Below are 18,853 nucleotides of genomic sequence, written 5' to 3'. Positions count from 1 at the left end.
CTAGGAAACCTCTTCGTCCGGATATCCTTTAGCGTACATCCCGCACTCTGCCTTTGTAATTCCATAGTAAATACGTTTTCCACCGCCGATCTTTTCGTCGTATTCCGTTTTTCAGGCGAGCAACTGGAGTTGAATATTTCATTGTTTATTTAAACGACGCGTTTCTATATACCGTTAAAGTAAGTCGGTACGTAACTTTATTTATTTATTTTTATTAGTACGGCAGAGGTGACGCGTGCGAATTTCCACTCGGTAATACTTAATTTATTATTTTATGCCGTCGATTTATTGCCGTAGAAATTAATTAATTTATTAGTAAATTTACGTCGTCGTTAGTATACGCACTTTACGGCCGTATCGGACACCGAAGATCGAGTGTTAGAAGTTAACCATCGTCTTTACTTTTAGTAGGCCAACGCTTATCGGTTAACTCTGACGGTTCGTCTTGGGTGGCCAATACGGGCATTTACAGTAAAGATTTCTTTCGTATAATCCGGCCAAATAATTAACAAAAGTTTCGTCAAAGCGGCGCCATGGCGTAAATAATTTGTCACGTCATTTCCGGAAGTGGCATAAAATAATTACCCAAAGGAGACGACGGCCGGATGGCCGAGGGGTCGAGGTGGCAGGCTACCGCTCTGCCTAGGACCCGGGTCGAAAACTACTCAGGAATTTTTCGGGTCCCGCCCTTCACCACCCGGCGGCCCCATTGTGGGCCTGGCCGAATCCGTAACGAGTTGGCTAAAATAAGGCCCCTTAGTGCTGACGGGGCGGAGAGTTAAAAAACTCCAAAGGAGCGGATTAAGGAAATTTAACGGAGATGAAATCTTTTGCTTTTAAATAAATTAGCAACAGTGGGATTTATAAAGGGTAATTATCGTAATTTGGGGGAGAAGAAAAGAGCGTTAAAAATTGTTTATTTTTTTAAAAGTGACTGGTTAACCGCCGAATGACCGGAAGACGAATTTCTGAACAAGTCGTAAATACGAACGACGACTCTATCCAGTTTCTTGACGCAGCTAAATTAGGAAATTTTGAAACGACAGCAGTCTTTGACTTCGTTCCGTACGCGCATAAACGAGATCTCTTTCCGTCCCGTGGGCACTAAGACAGTCTGTTTTAGCTATCCCTTTATGGTAAATTTTTTTTTGTTTGTTTGTTTTAATATTCCGACTTGTACCATCAAGCGAGTGAGCGAAACGGGAGTCGAGCGAGATTCGGGCAATGGCGGATTCGATTCCGGGTTTCCCGGAATAACAGACCGACATCTTAACCTCCTCCCGTCAAATTATATCACAGCTGTAATGTTTAATTTGTCACCCAAGATACTATAATAGTACTGTAGATATTTTAATACTGTACGGATAATTCACTAGAGAATTTGAGAAAAATTCGACTTAGTCCGGTTTTCATTGGTTGCGACTTTTTAGGATTTGATAAAATCGAAAGACCGGAGTTTATTTTAACGTAAAAAATCATTTAAAAGTATATTTTAAAATTAATCCGGCATGGTTGCCGGTTGTAATTGTAAGTAAACTATTATTGCCTACACGCATTACATTTGTTAGCGTTTAAAACAATTGTTAAGAAATTTTACCTAGGATTAAATGAATTATAATCGGGAAATCACCAACGCTGGTTCAAATTTGAGAGAGAAAGGTAATGTTTTCATCTTCGATTCTAACGAATTTGCATAAGTAGAGATTTTTGCCCGACGGACATTCGTAGCCGGAGGGTCTTTGGTTATTAGACCAATTTGTCCAGGGTTCGGACCCTCCTGCTTCTCTACCGGGTGTGGTATATATTATTACGTCATAACCGCCAAATCTCGTATTATCGTAGCCGTAGGTTAGGTATAGCCAGGATTTTCTCAAAATTTTTCAGACGGGGCAGCGATGAACCGCGATTTAATAATTTTCGGTCGACGAATCGAACGTAAATTAGAACAGATGGATGCAATCTCGTCTAGAGTAGAAGACGCCATCGACAACGTAAGCTTTAATTATTTTATTAATTAAGAAATACATTCTGACAATATTTGTTTCTGTTTTTATTTATAAAGTTGACGTTATCCAGAATGTTCGAACGGAAATTTTGGAAATTATTTTTGAGTTTTAATTTATTTTTTATGCCGTTGACCGTGGCCGTCGTTTACGAGTATTTTACTTTCGACGAAAATACGAATCTACGAGATCGAGTGCGTAATTAGTGGTTTTTAATTGTCAAATACGAGAATGTAATTAGCGTATTTTTCTGTCGACAGATGGGAAAGAAAATTTTATCCACGTTTCTCCTGGCAATTTCTATGGTGGCGGGATTGCCGTTCTATTTGTATCAATTGGGACAAGTGGAAAAATTATTTCGATAAATTCTGCGCCACTCGAACGACGGAAAGACTCGAGAGTTTCCTTCAGAAATTAAATAAAATTCTTTCTTCGTGTATAAATTAATACGACTTTACGTTCGAATCATTTATTATAATAAAAATGTCGTTTTATTTATTTATTTACTAGCAGATTTTTGCCCGGCGTTGCTCGGGCAAAAAGTAACGATAGCGAAGATTAACCCTCTCCCTCTCCCCTGCGGGGGAATTTCCAAAAATCCCTCCTTAGTGTACTGTACATTCTCATGACGTATCCTAACAGTATACCAAATTTCAACTTTCGACTCGTAACCGTTTGGGTTCTGCGCTTATTATCATCAACCCATCTCCAATACATTATAAGATAATCTAATTACTGTACAGTACACAGAATAGATAGCTTTAACCACTCGTTACGTAAACGTGCGCCAATACGTCCGGTGTAATTTTTAATCAAAGGAAAAAAATGTCGTGGACGTCGAGCGGGTTTAGTGAAACGTATCGCTTTCGCACTTAAAAGTGTACCAAATTCGGTACGTCTTCGTATAATATTCGGCAAGTGAACTCTAAGACTAAGTTAGTGTCGGGAACGTTTACGTTTATTCTACGTCGGAAAAAGAGGAATTCTAAAAATTTCTAGCCAGTGCCTACTAGCGACCAGAGTTAAACCCGGCCCGCATACGGTACGCGGTAATAGAATATTGTACGATTTTGCTTAGGTTCCGCCGGCACGTCGATCGTTGCAAACGGCGCGTGACGTATTATTGTATTAATTTCTATGTTAATTAAAAGTTCACCAAAAGCAAATTTTAGTCGAAAATATCCGTGACGGCTCCCGAAGTCACAATAAGTAGTACGTTAGCTAGGTTGCGGCCGAAGTTTTCATCTTTAAAACGTGAACGTCGAGCGCCGCTATCTTGTAAGCGGTGCTCGACGTTCGACGTTCACGTTTTACAGATGAAAACTTCGACCGCAACCTCTCTATTGTCGTTTCTTGTAAACGTTGACGCGGGGTAACCTCCGTCGTAAACGTTGGTATTTTATATCTTCTTAAAACTCCTAGTTTTATAGTATTTCTACTAGTTAAGATGTCCTCTTATCCGCCATACGACAGGAAGCCTGGCCGTATTTCTCTGAAGCGGACGGGTCTTTCGATTAAAAAGTTTCCTACCTCCGATTTATCATTATATAACTTAATAATCGGATACGCCCGTGCGAGTTAAATTAATAATAAATGTAATTAATAGCGTAAAGGCCTGGCTTTAGGGGATGCGAAGTCGATTTGAATTATTAAAAGAACAAACAAAAAACTAAACTGTTGATGATGTTACTAAATCTGAAATCTCGTTTTTACAAAACAGGGCACAATTTTCACTTTAAAATAAAAATTTCCTCACTTGGTGGATGTGTATGGTGGCTCCACGGAGCATCCTACACTTTCACAAAGCGGAGCGACTTTTGCAAGTTACAAATTATTGTATATGGAAAATCAACATGTATAATAATTTGTTTTTGTTGTTACAATACCGTCCGTATATATGGAGGCCTATACAGGGTGAGTAAAAGATCATTGTATCCTCTTCGTTCCGAAGCACCGAAGATATATCAATTTTGCTGATGTAGCTACGAAAAGTCGTGTACGGAGAACGAATGGGATCTTTCATTGACCTTTAAAATAATTTTCCAGGTCACTTACGTTGTAAGTTTGTTAACGTAAAATTCCGACGAAAAGATTAAAGAACAGCATTTAATTAGTGTAAAATAATATTCTGATATCAAATAAATACGTTTAGGACTGCATAATTTCCAGCTTTAAATTATTTAGAGATTTCGTTTTACTCCTTATAGATGAGATCACTTTCACTTGTTAGTAAATTATCTAGTCCCGAGTGTGTTTATTTTTAATGAAAAAACGATTTAAAAATAAAAATCTAGCAACGAGTGGCGTAACTTTCCCGGCTTTTATGAGATTTTATTTTTAAAATAACTTTTGTATTATTCATCAAAATGACTAAAATTGTATATAGGGCCATATGTTACGAGATTTTGTTATAAAAACTTTATTATAAAATAGCAAAAGACTTAAAAATATATAATTAATTTTGAGGGTAGAAATTTAGTTTTATAAAGCATTGTAAATGCTAACAAGTAAAATCTAAGTCTGACCCCTCGCGAGATATATCACGTGACTGCCCTCTACCTCCATCCCCTCGACCTTTCACAACCAAAATTTAATAGCATCAAAACCCGTTATATATAGGTTATCGTGCCAAATTATGTTTCTTTATCTTCATCCGTCCCGAGATATTAAGCAAAGTAGATGCCAACACACACACACACACGGAATTTTTTTGCCCTTTTTTTGTACTATTTGGGTTCAGGGATCTCAAAACGTGGATATTTGCAAAAACCTCAGGTCAAATTTGACACAATTCTATTACTTTCCCTTATGGGAACAGCCGGCAAAATAAAAACCAACACAGATGACTTTGGAAATTATTTTCAAGGTCAACAAAAGATTGCGTCTACGCATTTTTCGCACACTATTACATTTAAAAAAAATGAATATATCTTCGATGCTCTTGGAACGAAAAAGATGCAAGGAACGTTCACTCATCCGGTACACGTGTACGAAACTTTAAAAACAAGTCTTTTCTAACACCGATAAATCTATCTCGTCACGGAGAAAATGAGACGAAAAACAAAAAAAGTGATTTAATTTATTTTTATTTTAATTTGGGATGTTAAGACGAATTTGTTTTCATTTAAATGTCTCGTGAGCGAATATATAATAGGAATCGCCGTAAAGCCAGCAATTACATAGGCTATTGTAATCTAAAGTAACTCGTTCATAAAATCTGGAAACGTGGTCTTGATCGACGAGTCAAAGTGCCGCCTTGCAAGTTTGTACAGAGAATAAAACACGGAACACGTGATGCATTGTTAACGAAGATATCATATAGGCCTAATATATGTTGTACGTTGGCCCGTTTCCGGACTTTACGGCCACTTTGTATATTAATTACTCTAACGATATAATTAGTGAATTTTCGTGGAAGTGTCTATTGTTACGCGTCAATCTATCAACGGTACTGTACATCGTTTTATTCTTGCCTATATTTTTGTACAGTACATTAGATGATGAAATCCGTCTTGTTTAATAAAGACGGATTTCATTACCTAATATAAAGGCCATTTTCGGATAGCTAGGAAACAATCTTAATAAAATCCGATACGATTAATTATCTTATAAATATTTAATATAATTATACACCTATTTTAAATAATAATAACGTTAACTTGGGTTTCGAATTTAAACGGACGGTAAATCAGTCTACCACCCGGTTCGAGTTCTTAATTCCCGGTTTTTGAAAGGAAATTGAGAATAAAATTAAGTATTAATACGATAGAGTTTTTAAAATGCATTTTCTAAATAATTAAGAAGATATTTATCGATCTTTTTATGATTTTCGCAAAGCAAAGAATGGCGTTAAAATTACAGTATTTTAAACTTAATTTCCTTTAAAAATAGATTTACTCCTCAAAAACTAAATATGGTAGATTACGGCCCACCAAATCCGAACTATTAATTTGATCGACTCCTAAGATGTCACTTAAACTCTTAGTCATTTCTTGGAAATAAAAAATTGAAGTCGGTTAAAATAACCGTCCAAATTAGAGTCAAAATAACCAGTCCAAATGGAGCTCCTTACCTTACTTCGAAAGCTAAACTTTATAGATATTTCTAAAGATTTGCTTTAGGTTTCTGTAAATTTTTCCCGTGAAATTAATGATAATTCGAAAGAATTATTATTAAATCCTCTCCTTTACAATCTATACTTGAAATTTTATAATGGTTATTTCTAAAATTTAAACTACTAGGAATAAACGAATTCTCCGGAAAGTCTTGTCACCCCATAACTTTATTTGAAGTTGGCATCTGTATTTCGTCGTATCGTTTTCGGACGGCCGATACCGACGGGTCGGTCGCTAGTGTAAGGGCACACCAACGTCCATAAACCGGTGTTTTCCAATAATCGGATAAATAAGCACGTACGGGAAAGGGACACCACAAATCTATAGCGGACCACATGATGTAAAACTGCAAATGATAAAACTGCCGAACGGGGGTCCACGAAAACGGGCTCTCACAATAAATGAAATAAACGGGCAACGAGTTGTTCAATTTTCCCGGCAACATTTAAACCTGTTAAAAATATATTTTATTTAAAAAATTTTATTACTTAGAAAAAGGCAAAAGCTTAATTTTGAGGGTAGGGACGGGTTTTATAAAAAATTGTTAATGCTAATAACCAGTAAAATCGTCATTACGTTCGGACCCTACTGGAGATATACACGACCCCATTATCTCCCCATCCCTCCACCTTTAATCACCAATATCTAATAGCGTCGATCCCCCAAATAAACAAATTTCCAAGCAAAATTTCAGAAATTTTCGACAAAAAGCACGGAAGTTATTAAGCTTGAAAGAGGGTGACAAAATCGTGCCCCCACACACTAGCATCAATACATACAGAAATTATCCCCCTTTTTTATTTTGCATTTCTCGACGTTTCAAGGTGTCCTAAGTCCAAAGATGTAAAAATCTTGAGGATCATTTTTTGAATCGTCGTCTCCTCTTTTACAATAGGCCTATATATAACAACCAGGAAAGGAAAAGTATTTACTTGCATCATTCATTTCGAAAAATAAAATTTTATTTCATATTATTATTTTATATTTTGATTTATATATACAGAATCACAAAATCTTTTAAGTGCCTAGGGCCTCTAAAAGTCTTAATCCGGGCCCGTCGATAGCGTACAGTACACCAATGATAATACAGTACTGTACGTACAGTACATTTACTCGAACCGACCGCGGATAAACTTTTTGCGTAAGCGTGCCGAAAAAGAATTAATAAATTAATAAAATGCGCTCTAAATCTTTAGAATTTAAGCAACCGTTTCTAAAAGAAATAAAGTAAACCTTGCTTCAATTTAAACAAAACAAAGAACTCGACTAAATACAATGAAAATTAAAAAGGGCAAAAGAAATCGAGATTAAATAGCCAATACCCTTCCTCTTATCCACGAAAAAAGGTTAAACCAGTAATCCTAATTGTCCGATCTCTTAAAAAAATTACCGATGCCAGCCATCCCGACCGCAAATGTCTAAATTAGCTCACAAGCCCTAATTTAGATATTTGCGTAAAATTTATTTTCGCGGAAAAAATAATATTCTTTTCCTCATTTTGTAGAAAATAAAACTACATTAATTTCAATTTTATTCGTAACAAAAAACTGTATTAAACGTAAGCGTTTAAAGTTTTACGTCGATTAGCGACATGATACAGAAGTAATTTCATTACAATTCTGATTTTTATACGCTATTTTTACCTTTGATACGATTGCATTTTACGATGCGAAACTGCCATTTGCTACCGGATAAGATGCGTAAACACGATAGCAATAAACGTAGAAGAATAAATAACCTTATCGTAAGGAAGGGAGGCCGCAGACGTTCGTTTAATGCCACAAGTGGAGTCACTCACGATACGTACTGTACAGTACGTTCGTTACGAAACACCGACAGTCACAAGCTTCGATACCGTGGTGTTTACTTCGAAAGCCGTAATAAAGAGTAATTACTCGAGTAAAACATTCCTCCGATAATTAAAAGGAGAAAATGTTCAAAATTAGTTTCTCGGAAGCTTTGTAATTATTAAAAATGAACTTATATTGATAATATTTAAAGAATAAACGTTTATTCCTCTACTTTATTATTAATTAAAATAGGAGAATTACGTTTACTTTGAATTATTCGCTTTTTGTTTATTGTTACTTAAAAGATTAAATTTATTTTTAATGGCCGAAATCTCAGTAAATTCTTTTAATTGTATTTTCTTTTAAACAGCGTTTTCTGTTATTTACAAAATATAGGCCCGCGCGTAAGAGTAAATAATGTAATTAAACGATTTTTCTTACAAAATTTCATATATTTTGTGTAAATTATTAAATACGATCGTATGTCTACTTTACCTATTGCCAGTCAAATTAACTTAATAACGAGTTATGATTGCGTCGATTTTAATAGTGTTTTTCCCCCGTACGTCATACTTTTCCTGTTAACAATGGAATCGTGTCGATCGTCTATCAAACTCCGTCCGGAAAAAGATTTTTGATATGAAACAACATGACTTCTGGTCTAAACCGGAAGTTCTTGTACAGTTAATTAATCGGGCCTCCCGCCCCTAAGCTTTCCGTATCCGGTCTCAACTTTCATCTACCTCACTCATTTCTCGAGATTAAGGAAGGGCAGACAGGCGGACAGACGTCGGTGGGAATTTATAGGTCGACATTGGGTGGCAATTTTCAACCGATGATTTTTTCTTTTGTGCATAAATCGAATAGTCAAATTATTTATGATATTCTGCAATTCGAATTCTTATTGGTGGGACGATGTAATTTTACCTACGGTCGAACCTTCGATAACGCCCACCTCTAAACGGCGTCCGTTTTTCGGGAACTTTATTCGAACAAACATGTGTACAAAATAAAAAATGGCCGTTGTTTGGAGGTTACGTTTCTGTCAGTAGCCGTCGTTGGCAAGTTCGACGTATTACCACCAATTTTTAAACGGAATCGTTTAATATTTTCTAATAAATATAAAAAACAAATTCCATTTTGCGCAATCAAAAACGCTCGGGAAAGAAGAATATCGAAATAAATGAAATTTTTTGACCAGGGAATCAATAAAGAAAATTCCACGAATTTATGAATTTTATAAATCAGATTATCGAAAGGAAAGAATTTCGATAAATCGATAATTACCTAAGTCCACCGAAAAGGAATTCTTATTGTAAATAGTCGTTTATAATAGGCCCAGATCTAACAACAATTAATTAATTAAATAGTTTATTAGCGATTATTTTTTTTTAAATTTAAATAACGCTTTCGCCTTTAATTTTCTTCTCTCGACGAAGAAAAGTTTAAACCGAAAGGTCGGACGTCTTACGACGTAGATAATTAATAATTACAAAGCAAATAAAGTCTTTACCGAATAATCACTAATTAAAAATTATTTTAATTCATTTAATAAATAAGTTTGCTTAATTAATTGTTTTATGCGTTTGTAATTAATGAATTATCTTTCAAAATTTGAATTTTTCGAAATAACCGAAATAACCATTTTTATGTACGGATTCTCGTTATTATTTCATGTTTATTGGGGGGAATAACTGCCACTGCGCTGATTTTTATCATCTGTTAGATTATATTTAAAAGCAAACAATTCGTACGGAAGAATTAGAAAATTATAGAATTAGTAGTTGAAGGCTTTGGCATTTTAATTCATTTCGTGTTTGTTTAGGCCAACCTAAGCTTTGTTTACCACATATCTATGTATATAAAATATTAATAAATAATATTTAAAAATATAACGAAACATATTTGCTATATAAGTATTATTGCTAGTTTTCAATTCATAATTGAATACGTCCGAAACTTCAATAATATATATATATATAAACGCTTGTAATATTTTGTATACATTTGAAATATTTAATTAATATTAACGGATATTCGTAAATAATTTTAAACGTGAAAAAGTCACGTGTTTAATATCTGACTAATCTAAATCTGTTTAATAGAAACTTTTTTTTATATTAATTGTGTCGCTAAAATATAGATGTAATACAGATAAAAAAAACCGAAGATAATAAACAGAAATGACATTACGACAATCGAATTTATATATGATTTTTCTGTCGATATTCGATTTAGAAGTCATCTTACTAACAATTTATATCAGCCTTTCTTTCATTTTTCTCTATAGCTTCCTACGTTAAAGATAATACCGTAATTTAATACAGTATATATACTTTTATAATAAATATAAACTAAGGTCGTAGGCCCGTATAATTTCAGAGTATGTCCATTAGAAAAAATGCTATCTTTTAAATTAATAGTGCATTAAAAAAATTGCAACATTCGCCTTTTTTTTAAGTTTACATTTCATAGCTTATTCCACATTTAGAAATTAAATATTAAATTATTTTGTACCATTAAAGATTACAGAATTAAAAAATTTTATTAGTGTTTATATAAATATACGTGTGTGTGTGTATGTTTGAAATATTTTAAATAACATGAAATATATAATTTGTAATTCAAGGTTTTGTACTACTTATACTTTAAAAACACCATTAAACTTTTAATAGTAAATTTCCTATTTATGTTGTACTGATATTTTATCCCGGAAATGGATATTTTCGGAATAAACGAGATAGAATTAAAATTTTGGCACTTGCACAACCTGGCATATGATGACAATAAAAAAATTAAATTTTAAATNTATATATATATATATATTTAAAGGCAATTTTTACGCCAAGAAAAGAATTGCCGAAATATTTAGAAAAATAGATTCGAAGGAAATCTTGTGGAAATCCATAATGCGGAGCGTAAGAGGAGGAACAATGTATTTGAAAAGTAGAACAAGTGGAAAATAAACTAGCGAGACAGAATCGACTGTGTATCAAAACAGAAGAGTTATTAAATTAGCGCCACGGTCGGCGGTGCCGTATATAAATCACGGTTTAAATAGCAGTCCGCGGGCCGGAAGAAATTCTTTAAAGCCGATCGGTCGTCACCCCCACCGACAAGAAACCAATAAAATGGACACATCGTCGAAGCATTTCATCTCGAGACAATAGCGAGATTTCCAATATCGCCGGGAAATGCCCGCATCGATTGGAAATCCGGATAAATCTATCCCTTTGCCTTCTGGTTCGATGGTAATGATGCCCAAAGAAATCGACGATCTCCGCACTCTAAAACAATCGTTACCGTTATCTTCCCAGTTAAACACGCATTCTCGCGCTTCCTATCGAAATTTGACCGCTTCCGTCGCTTCCTCTTACTTCCGATTACGCCATTTCCTGTTGGTTAATAAAGAAATAATCGCATTTGCGGCAATTACGACCCGACCCGTCCGATAAGGCGACCTTATTAAGTTAACCCTTTGTAAATTTATTATCCGCCCGTTATTAGTCCGGAAAATTGCGTGTTTCGTGGCAATTAATCCCAATGTCCTCTCGCAAATAGCTCATTTGTCTATCGGTTCTTTAATTAAAGGATGCTTTTTCGACGTGGTTATAACTCAGAGGCGAATTAAGACGAATTACTTTGTCCTGGCCGGTAATTTTAATGCCTAGGTAAACGGAAATATTGTCGACACTCGCATGGTCGAGCCAATCGGCAGAAGTAACGACGGCCGGCGGCTATAATTTTCTTATTAGGCTTTCCGTAAAGTTTTAGATTAACTCGTTAAATTTAAATATTAAAAATTTCGTTTCGATAGGATTTCGGAAGAGAAAATAAGACGAGCGAAAATGCCTGTATAATAGAAGAATGGAGAGAGGAAACTAGTTATTTAACGAAAGAAAATATGTTTAAGCTCCGGGAAATAATTGAATCGAAGATCAAATATCCGAAATTTCGCAAATAATTCTTTGGAATTCGATTAAAATGTGTCGAACATTATCCCTAGAGTTCTAATGGGAAATCACGCGTGTCTCACTCGTATAGATCGATGTTTGGCAACGGAACGTCGTAAGAAGGATGCGAAAATGAAATAATCTTTATCAACTTTTTACGAAAATTATCTGGCTTTAAATTGTAAATATTGCAAAATTTCTAAATTAATTTCTTTATAAACCATCCTCCATTCACTTAAAACCATCACTTAAATTTTTATCGAACACCGATAAGAATTTAAGTGATAATCGTTTTTCATTTATTTAAATTAATTAACATCCGGGTTTCTATAGCAGCGCGCTCGAATGTAGATCACACCTGTGAATTGTTCCAGGCGGAATATTTATTATTAAAGTTTAAAAAATCCGGCCGATATTTTCCGGAATATCTTTTCAAGGTCGCTTTCTGTTGCCGTAGCCGCGTTACTTTCATTGATTTGGCAATCAACGCGACCGACATACGAGGCAGAAAATTAATTAAAACATCGAAGTATAACAAAAAGGTAAAAAATAATAATTTCTTCCACTTCGTTCGTATCTGTTTCTAATTTAGGAATTCTTATTTAAGGAAAAAAAATGCAATTCAATTTACAAAACCGCATCACAATAGTTACAACCGTAATTGAAAGTGTTTTATATCTTTTAAATTAGCATTTAAAAAAGACGTAGCTATTTGTTAAAAAAATTTAATGATAAAAGTTTAAATAATTAAAATTATTACAGGAATTGTTTATGGGGTTAAATAAGTTTAATAAATAAACGAAATTTAAAAAAAAATGAATTTCAACGAATAATTGCCAAACGCGTTAAAAAGTGTTTCAGTAGGTATCTAACGACGAATTATTTATATAAATTTACTATGGGATTACCAAAATAAATAAATAATAAGAAATTCCGTCGAATAACTTCTCAAACTGCCAAATACACCGGCTTTTTGCGCGCGGAAAAGAAGCGCTACCGAGACGTTTAACGCACAAAAGATAATTTATAAATATATTTTGGAGTACATACAACAATACCAGACTATTTTAGGAAGAGAAATAAGAGCCTTTTTACAATGAAGGCAGTGACCCCGGGGCATCGAACGACGGAATAAGCCGACGGGTAGAGGATGCATTAACACTTTGACACCGGTCCGACCACTTTCCCACCTGTCCGTTGACTCACGAAGTGACTCAATCTCTGGCGAGTTCTGTCCGTTCCGAAAACGAACCGCCGCATTTCCCAGAGAAAGGACGATTTTTAATGTCAATGTCACGCTCGGTAAATCGCCGGGGGAAGAAAAGAATGGCGGTTCCATTCCGCTGGAAAAACACATTAACGTTTTGTTTCAATCCGTGTGGTGTTTACGATAAAGAAACGCACGGTCGAATTAGAACTAAGCGCGCTTCCTTCCTCTACTCTACGCGTTTGCGTATAGGGAGAAATATATACAGTCGACCCCACTATAACGCTGTTGATTATTCCGTTTTATATGAATTCCATGATGTACGAGTCACTTAGATTTTACAAATACGTGAGCCGGTTCACAGCCCGACACACGTATTTGTAAAATCTAAGTTACTCGTACATCATGGAATTCATATAAAACGGAATAATCAACAGCGTTACAGGGGTCGACTGTATATATATACATATACACACACACATATATATATATATATATACACATATATATATCGATAAGCAAAGCCATTTATAAATAGAAGCCATTCGAAAATAGAATGCGAAGTAATTTATCAAGAAAATACGAAAAACGTCTCGATACTTTAAACCGGTTAAATATGATGGCTAATCGATAATAATTTATGGGACCGTTTATGAACTTTTATTGTCGTATTCGTCCGGCAGGTGGCGGGAGCGTGTCGAAAAGCCGGGCCACGTGACCGGCGGGGAGGTAGACGAGCACCACGGACGACGCGAGTAACAAGGCGAACATGTCAGCCGACAATGTCGACAGACGTAACCCGGCCGTTCGGCCCTGAAATCGTCATCCCGTAGCATAAAGGTATGTAGGCCGGAGACCACCGCGCTGGCCCCACGCATTCTTCTTCTACAAAAAAATTCTCCAGGCGCCACACCGTGCGAAGAAAATTAATTGAGTGTAAATTAGTTTTACTTTGCCAAAAGTACATTGGGAGGATTTGTATCCGCGGCATGGAAACCGGCTTCCACCTCTCCTGTATAAGCGCGTTGCCGGGACGAGATTTGCCTCTTCCGAGTATCAATGGAAGGAGAGCGGAGTGGGAAAAGCGCGTTAATCTCCCGGGTTATTCGCCAACCGTAAAGGGAGAGCGGGCCCGATAGTGCCTTCGCTTTAGCCGCCTCCTTTCTTCGGCTTCATACTTTTAACACAACCCCTAAATTACAGTATTCAATATTGCTCTTAACTTCCGGAGCCCAAGTTACCATTAGCGGGACCCCGAGTTAAAATTGGAGACAAGGGAAAGTTTCCCTACCGTGCCACGTCGTCCTTCCGTAACGCCTTACATTTTCTGACTTAGTATATATTATATGCGTAATAATATATGGAATTTATCGCTCTTTTGATTTGTTAATACCGTGGCACGGAAAATCGATTACGAGAATTTTACACCGCATACCACTTTTTAATACCGCCGGGTTAGGGAGGGAAATCGATAAATTCGAAGACGGTGATTTATGATTAATATGGGACTTAGTCGTAAAATACCTTAAACCCAGAAACGACAGGCTTAAATTACGTTTTAACCGGTGCGGTTTATCCATGCCACCTGTATACGACGATGACGTCAATAATTTCCAATATTTTACCACTCCGTTACAAATGGACGTAACAAACTTTTAAAATCGGCGGCAAAATCCTGCCGGTGGCGCTTATTTATAAAAGTCGACACGTTAATTTGTCGGGTTAAAAATTCCACAAGTATCCTGGATAATGGAAATTTACTGTACCTCCCGACGCTAAAAAATCCGATGGACCAAAGCGCAATAAATTAGTAGAAGCGCAAAGCTTCCTTCTATAAATAATCGTCTTCGGTAAATAACCGGCGCGGTTAGTCCCGTAATAACGTCGGTCGCGTCGCTTTTCCGAGTTAACTCGACGTGGCTAAAAGAAACCCTTCAATTGTATTGTGTACTGGAAATAACTACGTCGTTTCACTTCCGCCAGCATCTCCTCCCCTTTTACTTCCCGACCGTTGCCGTCTTTAGACCACCGCCGAAAATGGATTGGCCCGATACGTTTCTTCGTTCCTGTTTAACTACACTACTACTTTTATTACGGCCTTTTTAATTATCTCGTATCCGTAGTCTTAAAACTTTGATTTTACTCGATCTTCTTCCTGGCCCCGGAAACCCGCGAAATCGTAATAGACTCGATCCGTAACGCGCGCGTAATTACAAAGTTAAATATTTAAATTAACACTTCTCGCTAAGGGGTGTTCTCTATTTTTCTTAAAAAGTCTAGAAAATTTCCTTATACGGAAACGAATTCGTAGGCGTGGCGCGGGCCGGGAATAACGGACTTAAACAGTTTCCAGACGAATTTGCCGGTTTTTAACCAAGACGGACGATTAAATCGCCGATATTTACGGTTTTATTATAGTTTGAAAGATGAAAAATGACGTAGAAAACGATAGCTAACCGTAAATGCATAATTTAGTGGATACGTAACGTCGCTATGGCTTGTGTAACGCGCGACTACTCTATAACGACATCGATTCGCCGGCATTTATTCATTCATTTTTTTATAAATAAATAAATAAGATACACCGTTACGGGCACAATTTAATAATGCACCCTATATATACCGGTAATGCGATTTAACGAATTTATAAAAACTATACATTTAAATTTGCGCTATTTTCGTAATATTAAATTTAAAAAAAATTTAACAATCTTTAAATTAAGTAATTTTCTGTAAAAATCTAAAGAAAAATTTAATAACCGTATTTAATTATTACATTAAAAAAAACATAAAATTAGATAAAATTATATTTGCTAAAATAATTTGACGAAAAAATTCTAACTGGTTTTAACGGAAAGTCGAAAAAAAAAATAAACTAAATTGTTATTCATTTTCGGTAAATTTAGTTTATTCCGGAATAAACCTTTAAACGAAATTTTTTAATGGAAACTCTTCTCGATATAACGTATTTTAACGTGGCTTTGTTTTACATGCTGTACGGGTGGGTGTATTAAAGATAGGACCATCTTATCTGGCATTATCGACGCTTTGTGAAAGCTTTAGATGAGATAGTTCTCTGGCAGTACCCGGGCAATCAGGTCAGTTTCGTTTTAACATTAACCTACTTATATAAATGTTTCGTCGAGGATATTACGGCAGAAATTTCTTCCTTTTTTTTTTTCCTTTTATTAATTTGTATGGAAACCGAATACAGTCGAGCTTTTTCCCATTTGTGATTTAAAAGTTCCGTGTATTATTACCGCGATAATCGTATTGCCGGGAAGGAATACGATCGTCTTATTTCTCTGGTGTAGATGAGATTTTATGATAATTGATCTCGTTAAACCGACTTCGAAAATGTATTTCAAATAACCTTTAAAAATCCACTCTCAACGCCAGTTATGGTTATTATTATTATTGTCATATAAACATTTATTTTTTAAAAGTATCTTCAATAGTCTTCAGGAATATTATATTGATTTATAGTACTTTACTTATACGGGTAATTCGAAAGTCGGTTAACCGAAATATTTCGCTTGTTAACTGACTTTTGGGCCCGTGTTTGTGTGTGTGTTAAAATGAATGGCTTTTCTGCAAATAAGTGTATTATGTGTAGAAAATATAATTTTTAATAATTTTTCCCAACTGGAATAAAATTTTTTAAATAAAATATTTAATTTATGACGGTTTGGATAGAATCAAATTAAACACGAGATTTTAACGATTTATTTTAAAACTCTTCGAACGTAATTTATTTTTTATTACGTTCTAAATGATGATAACGAAATATTTTACGTTGCGCGGAAAAGTATATATTTTTAATCGGACTAGGGCGATTTCGTTATTATTAAATAATAAAGTAAAAATGGGAATAATTTAAAACTATATAAAGTTATGGAATTTTATTCCGCACGTAACGCAGATAGGTTTATATGGAATTAAATCTGCCTAATCTTATTACCTATCAATACTTCCCTTTTAACGTTCGCACATGTATCGAGTTAAGGCTATAGATCAAAATATTAAATTCGAATTCAAAATAATCCCTACATAATAATTTTCCATTTAAGTATCCAATTTTATTAATAATTTAACGAAATGTACTTTCGTCGACTCTGCATTTTTTTCCCGGGCCGGTTGCGGGTTCGGCTAGGCCCGCGGGGGCCCGACTCATCCGGTACAAAGCTTTGGTGAAAAATTCTCGGTATGTGGCCGGGCCGTCCGATTCCAAAGTTTATTTTCCATTAGGAAAATTCCGTAAAGGCATTTTTAAGATGGAATACATTCCGATACTACTTATATTTGCATTTTTTATAGACCGACTTATACTGAAAACGTATAAAATTACAATATTTGCGTTGGGACGAGATTTCGAAACGGCGATTTAATATTTTATGGGATGAGCCTACGTAACACCGGCTACTAAAATATTTTATCTAAGACAATCATTTACATTGCATTACTCTGTTGACTTTAATCTCGAATTATCGTCTCATCCTTTTTAATACTAATAAAATTATATTGCGCTAAAACGACCCGAAAGTGATGTATATATTAATTTACGCTATATTTTAGTTATATATTTATATGACTTTTATACCGTTCTTTATTATAAAATAAAAGTACGACTTTACCGTTACGCAATAAATAAATAAATATATATTTTTAAAGTGTTTTCTAATTTTATTTCATTTAAAACAATAAAAAAGAAATTGATAGAAAATTTAATACTTTTTGCCTATTATATTATATATAAGTATGATATAGAGTAAATTAAATATGGTGATAATGGAGATTGAACGATAATTAATTAATTGTACTGTACAAAGTCCAGATGTATTACACAAGACCTATTCTCGAAATGCAGTGTTATAATCTAAAACGAAGGTTTTCATTAATCTGCAGATAAGATAGATAAACTTATTACTCCCACCCGGATGGGAGGAGTTTTGATTCGTAACCCATTATTTTCCAATCATAGAATAATAAATGGTTATTTAAGCTTAAGTTTCTTCTTTGATTATTGGAAATGTTTCTTTGGTTTAAGAATTGAAATAAATGTTAATTAAATATCTCTTAATTGAATTAGGAACCAAATTTATTTTACATGCGAATTATTAAAGTATTAAAAATTTTGAAAATTATTTAACCCCAAAGTATAATAAATTTCCTTTTTTCCTGTTATGCCGGACGTGCACTAGTATTATTATTTTGGCATTTCCGATGATTCAAATAGGATGACCCCACGTTCTATCCTTTTTTTTTGTTTTTTGTGGAGTTCGCGTACTTAATTTTGTATTTATTTGGTCAAGAATAAAAATATAAAATATCCTTATGCACTGGCACTAGAGAAATTCACTTTTGGTCACGGTTATTATTTAAACTCTTCAATTTCCAAAATTTTTAATATTTTATTTTATAAATGGAAGTTTTCTATAGTAAGATGTATCGAATAAAAAAATTTACGAAAAGCTGAATATAAATGAATATAATTTTAATATTTTTTATATAGGTTACAAATGATAGAAACCATGTTATATTTTATTACCAATTGAAAATATTAGAGAAAAACTTTTGCTATTATAATTTACAGTCGATCCCCCTATAAGATCATTGATTTTTCCGTTTTATCTGAATTACATGTTGTACGAGTCACTTAGATTTTACAAATACGTGTGCCGGGCTGTGAACGGCTCACATATTTGTAAAATCTAAGTGACTCGTACAACATGTAATTCAGATAAAACGGAAAAATCAATGATCTTATAGGGGGGTCGACTGTAAA

General features: G+C 34.6%; 2 protein-coding genes across 5 annotated transcripts in view; both read left to right on the top strand.

Annotated features, from left to right (window-relative positions):
• Window positions 1–28: 28 nt before the first annotated feature.
• Window positions 29–18,853, top strand: part of LOC111632953 (prominin-1-like) — a 60,265-nt gene continuing 41,440 nt past the window's right edge. Inside the window, exon 1 of one of the 4 annotated variants that reach the window (XM_023377474.1) lies at window positions 29–179. The gene's annotated coding sequence lies outside the window, so the exon portion shown is untranslated. Of the gene's footprint in view, window positions 188–13,717; window positions 13,909–16,067; window positions 16,167–18,853 lie in introns of those variants that run through there. The other 3 variants (XM_023377473.1, XM_023377472.1, XM_023377475.1) reach the window with 3 other exon arrangements.
• LOC111632954 lies at window positions 1,218–3,207 on the top strand. Its single transcript, XM_023377476.1, has 4 exons — window positions 1,218–1,659; window positions 1,885–1,991; window positions 2,063–2,197; window positions 2,264–3,207. Exons 1-4 carry the CDS (start codon window positions 1,608–1,610, stop codon window positions 2,366–2,368), a joined length of 399 nt encoding a protein of 132 aa, XP_023233244.1. The 5' UTR covers window positions 1,218–1,607; the 3' UTR covers window positions 2,369–3,207.

The sequence above is a fragment of the Centruroides sculpturatus genome, unplaced genomic scaffold (genome assembly GCF_000671375.1).
Source record: "Centruroides sculpturatus isolate CEXI.00-Female unplaced genomic scaffold, Cexi_2.0 scaffold624, whole genome shotgun sequence".
Taxonomy (NCBI): domain Eukaryota; kingdom Metazoa; phylum Arthropoda; class Arachnida; order Scorpiones; family Buthidae; genus Centruroides; species Centruroides sculpturatus.
Note: the sequence above shows the minus strand (reverse complement) of the source record. Positions and strands in the feature narration are given on the sequence as shown.